This window comes from Penaeus japonicus, unplaced genomic scaffold (assembly GCF_977035675.1).
Source record: "Penaeus japonicus unplaced genomic scaffold, GWHDUDI00000001_assembly GWHDUDI00000009, whole genome shotgun sequence".
In the NCBI taxonomy this organism is placed as follows: domain Eukaryota; kingdom Metazoa; phylum Arthropoda; class Malacostraca; order Decapoda; family Penaeidae; genus Penaeus; species Penaeus japonicus.
In genome coordinates, this window is record NW_028234411.1 from 2,684,555 (window position 1) to 2,695,930 (window position 11,376).

The following is an 11,376-nucleotide window of genomic DNA, read 5'->3' on the forward strand; positions in this document are numbered from 1 at the left end:
GCATAAATAATCCTTATGTTTCTTTACTGGCAATTTTTATCTACTGGTTCTGTGGGTAAGTGGAGTCTATGCCTTCATAAGAAAAAGCTTTATAGATAAGTCTGGCACTTTCCTTATTAATCTGGAATTCTTTTATGTAAATCCCTCATTCCATCAAGCAAGTCTATGTTTATTAAAAGGTTTCTGTACACTATACAACAAAAAAGGAAAAAGAAAAGCATTGACCCTCACACACCAAAAGCTTTCAATACAGTTCTGTATTATTTACATAACTATCCCCTTAACCTATCTCTCCCGTTTGGCTCCTGAGCAATAACTAGTATGTGGATACCGGAAACTGTTCACATTCGAGAAATTGATAATCAGCAACTTAACCCATTGGTCGCGGTATTAAATAAATATTTGTGCAGTAGGATGGCTGGTTTACATTGTCTGGCACTGTGCCATCCGTGTCTATGACACGGAGCCATCCGCTGCTAATGGATTAACTTAACAGAGCAATAAGTTTTTTATTCATGGTTAAAATATGGCATTGTCTGGGAAAAAATAAATTGCTTGATTCACTGAAAAGTGAGTGCCCCATATTTATGACAAGAACCTAAATGCATGACATGGGATTTGTATTGCATGCATGAAAGATTCATATAAAAAAATATATACATAAATGAAACTGAATAATTTTCATAATGCAAGAGATGTAATCGATGCATTTCCAATTACTCAGCATTATATTTCAGAAATGAAAAAACAGCCATAATAACACTTTCTTTTCATCTTTGTACATACATTACTACATTTGTATATATGCTGAATAAAAAATAAATAATTCAAACAACACCATCATGAAACGTACCTGAGAAGAGAAGGGTCTACTGTTAGTCTTGGACGTTTGAACTGGGCTGAATTAATGTACTCTTCCACAAGCTTTGGTGTGACGCATATGACATGTTGACCTTTCCAGTATTTGACTAAATTGATGCTCTGCAGCGTGGAAATTATGTCTTGCTGTGTGATGCTGGTCATCTGGCTGTGGATTTTAATGACATTACCATTCTATTATCTCTGACATTAGATCACTACAATAATATCCTTAAAAGTATTTACTTTATCATTTAGCAAAATAAATATCATGATCATTACTACCAATACCATCATTTTTGCATCTTTCTTTAACCATAAACATCACTACTAAGAAAATCTTGGTACTTAAGTCATACTTGTTTCATAAGAAATATTTCACCATCAAGTTACTTTGAGGATTAGCAAACTGTGTTAATTCATTCAATATCAAATCAATCCACATATGACAAATTCTTCAGCCCATTCTTCCCAACTACTCACCTAAGATCTTTGATGGACAGAGTGCCTTTAAAATCTCGTAGAATCTCTAAAAGTACCCACGTCCAGTACGACCGGTAGGAAAGCTTTCCGAGATCAGACAAGGGTTTTTCCGGGCTTCCAACAACTCCTTCTAGCTTACTGAGCTCATAACTGGAGGAGAAGGAAGTAAGAGATTATTCTATAGCTATAATAAATATAGCAATGTCTACAGATTTTTTAATTGATTAATATCAGTCACTATAATATATACTTAAAGTGTTGAATTTTTAGAATCTACAAATCAAAATCAATATCAAGTGACATTATAATTCTTTTCTGGCTTCCTGTGAGCTTTCTAAAAATAGTACATAAGTAGTTTAGGGGTTAAGTTAATAAAGAAACAGAGCTTTCTACATTATGTGTTTGTTAATTGATTAATATCAGTCACTATAATATATACTTAAAGTGTACCAAAACATTCATTTAGAATCTACAAATCAACTTTGCAATTGAATCCAAGTGAAGCATTTATTTCTTTTCTGTTTCTAAAAAGATACATAAAGTTTTTTAATTACCGATAGTCTTTCGACTCAGATCACATATTTAGCCATGTTAATAAGATGACGTTGAGACGTCACATATTACGTTATATATTTCTCACACATTTAGAAGGATAAACTTTAGTAGCTAAGACAAATCTGAAAGTATAAGAATTAGTTAAGTTCTTTCTCTGGAATGGTAGAGTGCCATGATGCAAGCTACGGTGTCACACTCTCCCGCAATGTAGGTATAACAACATGAGTTATAAATCAACCAGTTTGGATTTTTTCCCATAGCCTTTTCTCTGGAATGGTGGGAGAGTCATGATGCAAGCTACGTTGTGTCCATCTGGACTCTCCTTCTCCTGCAAGTAGTAACACATGAGTTATAAATCAACCAGTTTGGATTTTCTCTCTATTTTTCTTAGAAAAAAAAAATGAGGTAAGAAACATGACATGCATGGGTATGCATATTCTAATTGATGACCAACAAGCATCTGTTCAGCAAGCACAATTTATTTCCTTTGTTATAGCTTTAACATCTATCACATTCGTATAAGATTGGCCTTTCACCTAACTGAGCTTATTCACTGTACTCTATTTTTGTAACCGCTTGTGTCACTTCTTTTATAAACTCACTGGAGGCGGACGCCATCTATACATGCTTTGGGAAAAAAAGCCCAGATGCCATACCTGTGGTGGACCTAAAGACCAGTTGTTATGTATACTTGACATGAATGGTAACATTAGAATGCTATGCTTGTGTCTCCCATTGTACAGAATTATTTGCAAATCATTGATGTCATTAGTGTTGTGTAATTATATCTAACCCGTTAATGATGGGTGACAAGATATCATGTCAAGTGGAGGGGACGAAATATTTTGTTGAGGCTATCCTCCTAGCCAGCACACCGGGTGATCGGGCATATAGCACTTGGCCGCGGCCAGTATGGGCAAGAATCCCGAGGCATTAGACTTATGCGTTTGAAATATCCCGGTGTTTCGACTATTTGGAGCCAAAATAGCCACATCGTTAATGGGTTAAGAAATCATAATCATAATCATGATTATAATCATCATCATCATCACTTTCATAAAGTTTACTGCCAAAATCAGGAGGTTGGTGTGTGTGTCTCACTTTATTTCCTACTCTTAGCATAATACTGACTTTGTTAGAGTAGCACAGCCATAAAGATATGTTCATAATCATGTGATCGGTAAGTGGCACTGTTAACGTCTTTTTTACAATTTTTTTCGCTCATGATAATTTGGAAGCTAAATGGCACTATCAGCATTTCTATAGTTTTTTTTTTGTTTGTCTGTTGTTATTGTCTCAACTTGCCACATACTTAAATATGACTTGATTGGAGTAGAAGTGTGTAGAAAAATTATAAAAGGCATATTTTTCAGGACACATATCACACTTGGCCGCAGCTTTGCCATGTAGCCATGTCTGCAAACCAAAATTTAATTCCTGCTCTTTCCCCCTCCCTCCCTCCCTCCCTCCCTCCCTCCCTCCCTCCCTCCCTTCCCTTTCCCTCCCTCCCTTTCCCTCCCTCCCTCCTCTCTCCTCCTTCCCCCTCCCTTTCCCTCCTCCCTCCTCCCCCTTCCCCCTCCCTCCTCCTTCCCTCCTCCCTCCCCCCTCTTCCCTTCCCCTCCCCCTTCCCTCTTCCCTCCTCCCTCCCCCTTCCCCCTCCCTCCTCCCTCCCTCCTCCCTCCCTCCTCCCTCCCTCCCTCCCTCCCTCCCTCTTGTTGATGCTATAAATTATGGATAAAAAGCAAAACCATGACTTTATCCTCCCATAAACCCACATTACTTCCTTTACATAGGGTCTAATCCACATGATCAAAAGAATTGGAGGAAATACTATCATTTCATTGTATTACAACATTCCCAAAGCTGGTGAAATGGATATCATATGTGTCACAAAATGGGTAAACCCTCAAATCATGTATTTCATATTCACACCAACAGTATTCCTATCATATGGTTTAGAGTGACAACATCACCATTCTCCCAGAGAGTCATCTTGGACTTTGAAAAATCACTACGAAGTCTGCCTGAAAGGTGAGCCAACCACCTCTGAAACATGCCTAGTGCCACTTGGTTACTTTCGAACAGAATGCCTTTCTCATGGCCCCTATCATAGAACTTCATCTTTCTGAATTTGTGTTATCTCCTGTCCTCCATCCCCTATGCACTTTGGTCCTTCCTACTCTCCAATGTTGCACATTCCAAGTCCATTGTTCTTTGATCAGCACCTCCAGGATTTGCCTTGCATAATAATAACTGTGCCTCTATACCCCACTTCATATACATTGCTGGTTAATCTAATTAGGTTTTTCCATATTGCTATTAGACAAATGGAAAGCACTTCTTTTCTGTCAAAGAGTTCTGGTGCATGGATTCCCCTTCCTTCACAGCATTTTACTAGGGCTGCTGCCTTCAGGTTTAAGGTTATAGTCTGTCATCTCCATGGCAAGGTGTTGATGGTGTTGAAGTGTATTTTTCAAATACTCTTTATCTTATTCTTGGATGGACTATTCAACTGCTCTGGTTACACTGTGTCAATTTAGTTGATACATCTGATTAGTCTATCATACTTCATCACTGTAATGTTCATACCAGACCTCTTCATCACTTAACCCATTAACCCATTCATGACGGGGGCATTCCAGCCTTGCATGTCACAATGCCGGGGCTCTCGAATGCATAGGCCTAAATCAGTTAAATAAACGATGCCGTATCGCGTCCCCAGCGAACAGGCCTAGAATGCGCGTTACAGTAGTGTACCACCCGTCACGAGAGGGTTAACAATGATGGCGAGATGTCACATTATGTGGTAGCAACACTTGTCGCCTGAGACGCGGGCTGGGCACCCTAAGATATGTGCATTTTGGTATGATATACGTGTCTATATATGATATATTATCAAAGTGATACTAATTAGCATTGGTATGATAGGGCATCATAACCAAAGGAATAAAAAGAATGTAATTTTAAAAAATGGAAAAATGCAGTATGAAAGTGATCCAATCCCACAAAAGATGCCCATAAATAAATAAATAAGAATAAACTTTAATGACAAAATGAGTTATCATCATTATGATGATCAATATCACCATCACCATTATCATCATTACTATTATTATTATTATGACCATTACAATAAACAACCTTATTATTTTCATAATTACTGCTATATTTATTACAATTACCATCATAATCATCAACAGTGACACTAATCAATAAAAGAAATTGAATTTTATCTCATCCATCATTATGTGCTACAAAGATTTTCATCCCCAACCATCACTCAAAACACACACAGCCCAACACATACCTTAGAGAAATAACCGACTAAATGCGCTCCCTGCTTGTCCACCTCACACAGGATGTAAAACAGGAATGGTTCCACATCAAAATATAAGGTTTTATGGTCTAGGAAGAGCTTAGCTAGAAGACAGAGATTCTGGCAGTAGATCTTGTGTTCCGCCCCGTCCACTTCATAGATGCTGAGCGTCCCTTTTCTGTATATGTCTCTGCCTGGGGGTTGTCTCCAAGTGCATTCACTCTGCAAAGAAAAAGGTCTTGATAGGTTGGAATTCAAACAAAAAATAAACATTTCTGTGCTTTACAGGTTAACTATAATAAAAGTTTTAAGTAAGTTAAGAATCTCAACTTCATTTGAAAATTTCAAATTTAAAGCATAATCTAATGCTTTACAGGTTACACTATAAAAGCATCATTGGAAAAGTACAAAAACTAAGAAAACTATATTATTTTTTTCCAGTAACTCCCCTTCTCTGATGAATTAAGATCCTCTTAAACTTCTACCCCAATATAGATTTTGGCATAACATTTTTTTGTTTAAAATACAAGCTAGTTATTCCTTCAGGTGTGCAACAAACATATCATACTAAATGCTAATTAGAATAATATATCATAACTAGACTTCTGTACCATGCCATAAATCAGAAGATGCTCAGTCTAAGCCAAACACCAAAAGCAGACCAGAAAAAAAAAAATTAAATCTTCAGACAAAAAATGAATCAAGAGCCAAATTACGAGATAGAGTACAACTTACCAAATGGTATCTGTAGGTCTTTTCAAGTCGCATATATTTTAGACAGTACTGACATGTGTAGAGTTTGGGTGCTTTGCCATATTCTTCTGGGTACGGGCTGAAGTACCACGTGTCGATCTCAAACCTTCCGATCTGCACTCTATCAATGTACTTTACTTTTGTTATGGCTTCATGTTCTTTCTCCAGTGCTGCTGTTGTAGGGTCCATATCTGCATATGTCTGTTCAGGGAGGAAAAAAGTGACAATAAAATTAGAACTCACCTATGTATAACAAATCAGTATCATCCACTGAGTGAGCCTAGCAACAGAATCTGAATGACCATCACAGAGAGCTGTGATGGTTATCCATGGAAACAATAGGTCGATGCTAGCACTGATGTGGAATTAATTGATATTAGGTCAGATCTACTTGATTTCTCAGACAAAGCTTGTGTTACAAAGGACAGCAGAATTGTCATGGAAGAGCCTGAGGTCCAGCATAGCAAATTTTGAGTGGAACCCTATCACTCTGACTCAGAATATTTAGATGAAAATTCAGCAGTAGAAACATACTTCAACCCATTCATGCCGGGTTTATATTTGCGTAATGCTGCTCCCATCAGGTAGCTAAAAAGTGTGCACTGCGACTAAGCGCTAGATCTCTCCCGCCACCTATATGAGCACTTTTCACCTGCCTGCTTCAACGGAATGATAATCAGAGGTTTTTGTATTTGTTTACATTATTTTCACAAGTGAATAAAAATGTTTTTACAAATGGAACTCCTATGATTATATAGATACATAATGATGTAAAACATATGTTTTAGGAAGAGAACACGACATGATGAGACATCATCCAGCTTGAGCAAAACATTCACATGACGTGATATTATGCACCCAGCACCAAAGGGTTAAGGGTAGGAACTGCTGATAACTTCAACTCTAATTGTATACTTTACTCCTTTGCTAAAAAAGTATTTAGGAGTAAAATGCTCATTACACAGTTGACTTTGATTTAGATGGCTCATTACAGCAAGCACACATTCTTTACACAAAATCTACCAGCACCAATATCCCTAATTTGATAATCATAAACACAGATAAGGCACACACAAGACCATTCATTTGCATAATGGGAGACTTGAGCAGGAGGCCCTGTTCTTTCCAAAATTCCAAATGACTATGTAGTGGGATATTTGGGGTGTCTCAAAACTATTTAACAGAGCAAACTCACTTACAGATTGAATTTACTCTATAATAACAAAGGGTAACTTTTGTTAGTAAATCAATGAAACTTGCCTCTTGTCAAGAGAGGAGTCAAAATTAATAAAATTACATGATTGAATAATACAAGTTTAGACGAATTTTAGACGAAGTAGAGTAGCAATCATGAAGGAGCTGGGCGTCTTAACCATTTGAGAAATAGAATACTGACATTACTGTTTGACAATGAAAATTCACATAGGAGTAAGACGGGGCTATTTCGGCTTTAAATGGCCGAAATGCCGGGACATTCGAATGCATAAGCCTAACGTGCCGGGATTCTCGGCCGCACTGGCCATGATTAAGTGTTGTGCGCCCACTCACCCGGCCTGGACAAAGTAACTCGTCCCCGGAGTCTGGCCGAAAAACCACTAGAAGTGATATCTAGTCACCTGTCATTAACCCATTGGAGCCGATTGACGTGATAGCACGTATTGTGGATTTCGTGTCAGACGCCCGGGACGAGCTATGAGGGGAAGCCGCGCGCTCGGGTAGGCTCGCGGCTTGTGCGTCCGAGAATCTCGAGGCTTTAGGCTTATGCGTTCGAGAACCCCGGTATTGGTTTACTCTAAACCAACAATCAGTATCTAGGGCTTGAGGTGATCAAACACAAAAAAAACATACAAAAGCACTCCAAAACACTTATAACCAAAAATAAATAAAAATACACATATGCATTTACCCCACACACACACTTTTTTTTTAGGTTAAAAGATGATAGAAATAATCCCAAGCTCCTCTGGTCAACAAATGTCCTTTCCTCTCACCTTCTGTACATGGTTAATTTCATCATGTTTCCGCTTCTGATTTCTTGTAATTTTCCGCCCGGCAGTTTGGTCATTGAGGAGGTCATTACCCGTTAGCGTCTTGTCCCCGCGTTGGTACAATTCTGATAAGTCTATCCTGAAAGATTCAATTGCAAGAATATAAACTATCGTTCCTTGATATTTTTCTGACATTTACTATCTCTGAAAACTAAGAAATTTTCTGTGGGTGGGGCACTGCCACCAAATACCAATGGACACAAGAACAAGACTGAGACAACAAAGCAGAACCAAGAGCAAGCCTCTATAACATCCTGCTAGTATTTTGTAAAACTAGATCTAGCGTCCACATACTCGACTGCAGGCTCGATCTATCACCTTAAGTTTTTAGGGGTAAAGCTCTCATAAAGTTTTTCCTAAAAGTATAACACATCTCACCCCAGCATTTCATATGTTGATGCTTGTAATCTTTATGTAGAAAGAGGTATAATCGAGACTGAATAAGTTCACAATAAAAGATTTGTAATTACATGAAAAATTTTCAAGGTGAGGTAATCATTCTTTAATTTTGATCTTTCATCATTACTTCTAGGTACAATATCATCTTTATATGTATTCCTTTGTACTGGAGCCTTATAGTATCATCATAGAAATTTATAAGGCCCTATGCAATTCATATGGTAAAAGTTAACTGTATGAATACATAAGCAAAAAATACATAAATAACTATAAGTAAATCATAAATTAAGAAGTTACTCAGTACATGTTGATAAATGACACACTGCGGATCTTCTATGGCTCTGCAAAAAGTGAGCCAAGCCTCCTCTTCAGCAGAAATGGTGTAAGAGAAAGCTTAGGAGGGACTATTGGAGAAGGAAGGAAGGGAACTACAGGCAAGGTGAAATAGGATTACCACAAGGTGTAAAGATGAGAGAGTGATCAATATGGACTTGGATGTAGAAGGCATCAATTAAGCAATATAGATCATCACATATTTATAAAAGTGTGTGAGAGTCATGCATTTGATGTATTAGTGGTTTCTGCAAAATATTAGCCTATATTCTTTGTAATTTGATCCTGATCAAATATGTTAACCCAATGATGACGGTGTGTCACACCCGTGTGACACGGCTAAATGCCTGATGACGGGGTGACACACCAGTGTGACGTTCCCAATGCAATATCTATTGCACAGGCCCAGCGTAGGGGGTTGCCACTTCTCGCCGGGCCCGTCGGGACTGGGTTAAGATGAGCTTACCAAGATAACCAGAACCAATTACAAAATAAATTAAATTTCAAATTCTATACATTTGGCCATTTTCACTATGATGGCACTTTTCTAATAAACAATTAATCACCAAACAGGTTTGCCATTACCTATTTACAAACCAAGAAAAATGACAAGATAAAAATAAAATTCATATCTACAACCTTTTATCATATCTTAATATATTTTAGTACTGAATTTAATACATTTCTTTTTTTAATTCGGTCGGTTAACCCTGAGTATTCAGAAATGCGAAGGCCTAACGCCGCAGGCTATTTGTACACTAAAGTAGCGGCCAGCCAGATGAAGCAATAACAACACATTTACATCACTTGGCAGGAAGACCAGCCAGGCAATGGTGTAAACTTTACATCACCCGGCATTAAGCAGCTAAATATGGAAAAAAAAAGAAAGCTATTGATCAATACAACAGACTTTTAATGTCCTTACCTTTCTTTAGTTACCCATTCATCCAGTCGACGATTGAGGCCATCGTAGTGGACATAGTATTCATTTTGCATTTCCACATCATTGTATCTTCTCTGGATGATTTCTGCCGCCTCTACAAAAAAAAAAGTCTATCTTAACCATACAATTCTTTTCAATGCACTAAGCACTATCCTGCAATATGCCACCAATGCACTACCTCCAGCTTAATATGGTAGAGTATATAAAAGGTACATGTCATGTATTATCATTCATAAGATAAAAAATAAGGTTTGACATAATACCAGTAAGAAATAACATAAAAAACAATGCCAAATACATATTTAAAAAAACCTCACTTCATTTATCTTGGGCAAAAGCCCGTATTTTTCCACGTAACAATGAGCAATGCCCTAAATATCTAATATAAAACTGTATATTTCTCTGTATGCTAATAGCAAAAACTAAAATCAAATATGGAATATCTATATCTATAACAATATAAATATAATCATAAACATAAACAACCAACAAACAATACTAAAAAACAGTAACAATTGCTAATCAAAGTTCTCGTATCTCCGTTTAAGTAGCATTCGCACACTGCGTCACCGACTCTGTGAACATGCTGTCTTATTTTTACACAATTCTCCCCCTTAACTACTTACAAAACTTAAAGGTGTAAGTAGGGTACTCAGCATGCATCATCTCTTGATCATCGACACATATGCCAAAGTCAATCAGCACACGGCAGAATCACAGCGTTAAATTTGTGTTAGTGGCAAATGCTACGGCCACAGAGATCGCTTGATACAGTACCACTTTCATTTTACACTTATAGGCTGTCCAACACTGATTACAGCAAGTTTCAAGTGGATTAGGAAAGAGAATTACCATCATAACTACCAGACATCAGCTCTCTTGATAAGCAAGCACCAGGGCCTTCTCAAGATATACATACAAAAATTCTAATTATTCCGTAATTTCTAAACTACACAAGCGTCACAAACGGAATAACAGCATAACAATCTCAACTGAATTTTATTTATTTATTTATTTTTTAAAATTAAGAACATTCTCGAAATCTAAGTATAAAACATCAACCTTCCACTCACATGAAAACTAGTAAAGGGAATGTATGCCAGAACAAATAATATATAAAAAAAATACAATTCGAATTCAAACATGTGAATTTATTAATGATATTAACTTCCAGGACATGACAAAGACGGCAAAGTGACTTACGCCATGTATCGTCTGCCCGCCGAACCATATACTGTTCTCCTATGTTCAATTGTATATCGTCGCCGTCATTTTTATTCTCTTCCCTCTCCTCTCGCTTCTTTTCCCCGTCTTGCAACAGTACGGGTTCATTTTCCTTGTCTGCGGTGGAGGAATCGTCGTTTTTGTTTACTTCGCTTGTCTTGGCATTGTTGTCGTCCGCCATTTCTAGTGTTTATATACAAGCGGTACGAGCCTATTCTTTTTCCTTCTCTCCCGCCGTGGGCTACTTGCGTAAAGGATTTCCATGGACTGATGTATTATATTTTACGATCAAATATATAATGATGGGGAAATGTTTGGTATAACATGAAATTAATATGGTGGGAATTCTGAATCTTAGAAATGAATGTATTGTATTTAGATGATTATTTTCATCAGTATGTTTGATTAACAGTAATATTATTTATTGTTTTTGTTATCCTCATTAATATTATCATTATCATTAT

The 11,376-nt window shown here is 37.2% G+C and overlaps 1 protein-coding gene across 1 annotated transcript in view; it reads right to left on the reverse strand.

Annotated features, from left to right (window-relative positions):
• Window positions 1-11,128, reverse strand: part of mof (males absent on the first) — a 12,953-nt gene extending 1,825 nt beyond the window's left edge. The window contains exons 1-8 of the mRNA XM_086539510.1: window positions 10,892-11,128; window positions 9,671-9,782; window positions 7,957-8,092; window positions 5,948-6,166; window positions 5,204-5,434; window positions 2,145-2,224; window positions 1,342-1,506; window positions 854-1,027 (exon numbers count right to left, since the gene is read on the reverse strand). Of these exons, the coding sequence (XP_086395636.1) occupies window positions 854-1,027; window positions 1,342-1,506; window positions 2,145-2,224; window positions 5,204-5,434; window positions 5,948-6,166; window positions 7,957-8,092; window positions 9,671-9,782; window positions 10,892-11,093 (1,319 nt within the window). The 5' untranslated portion in view covers window positions 11,094-11,128. The remainder of the gene's footprint in view (window positions 1-853; window positions 1,028-1,341; window positions 1,507-2,144; window positions 2,225-5,203; window positions 5,435-5,947; window positions 6,167-7,956; window positions 8,093-9,670; window positions 9,783-10,891) is intronic.
• Between the last annotated feature and the right edge of the window lie 248 nt (window positions 11,129-11,376).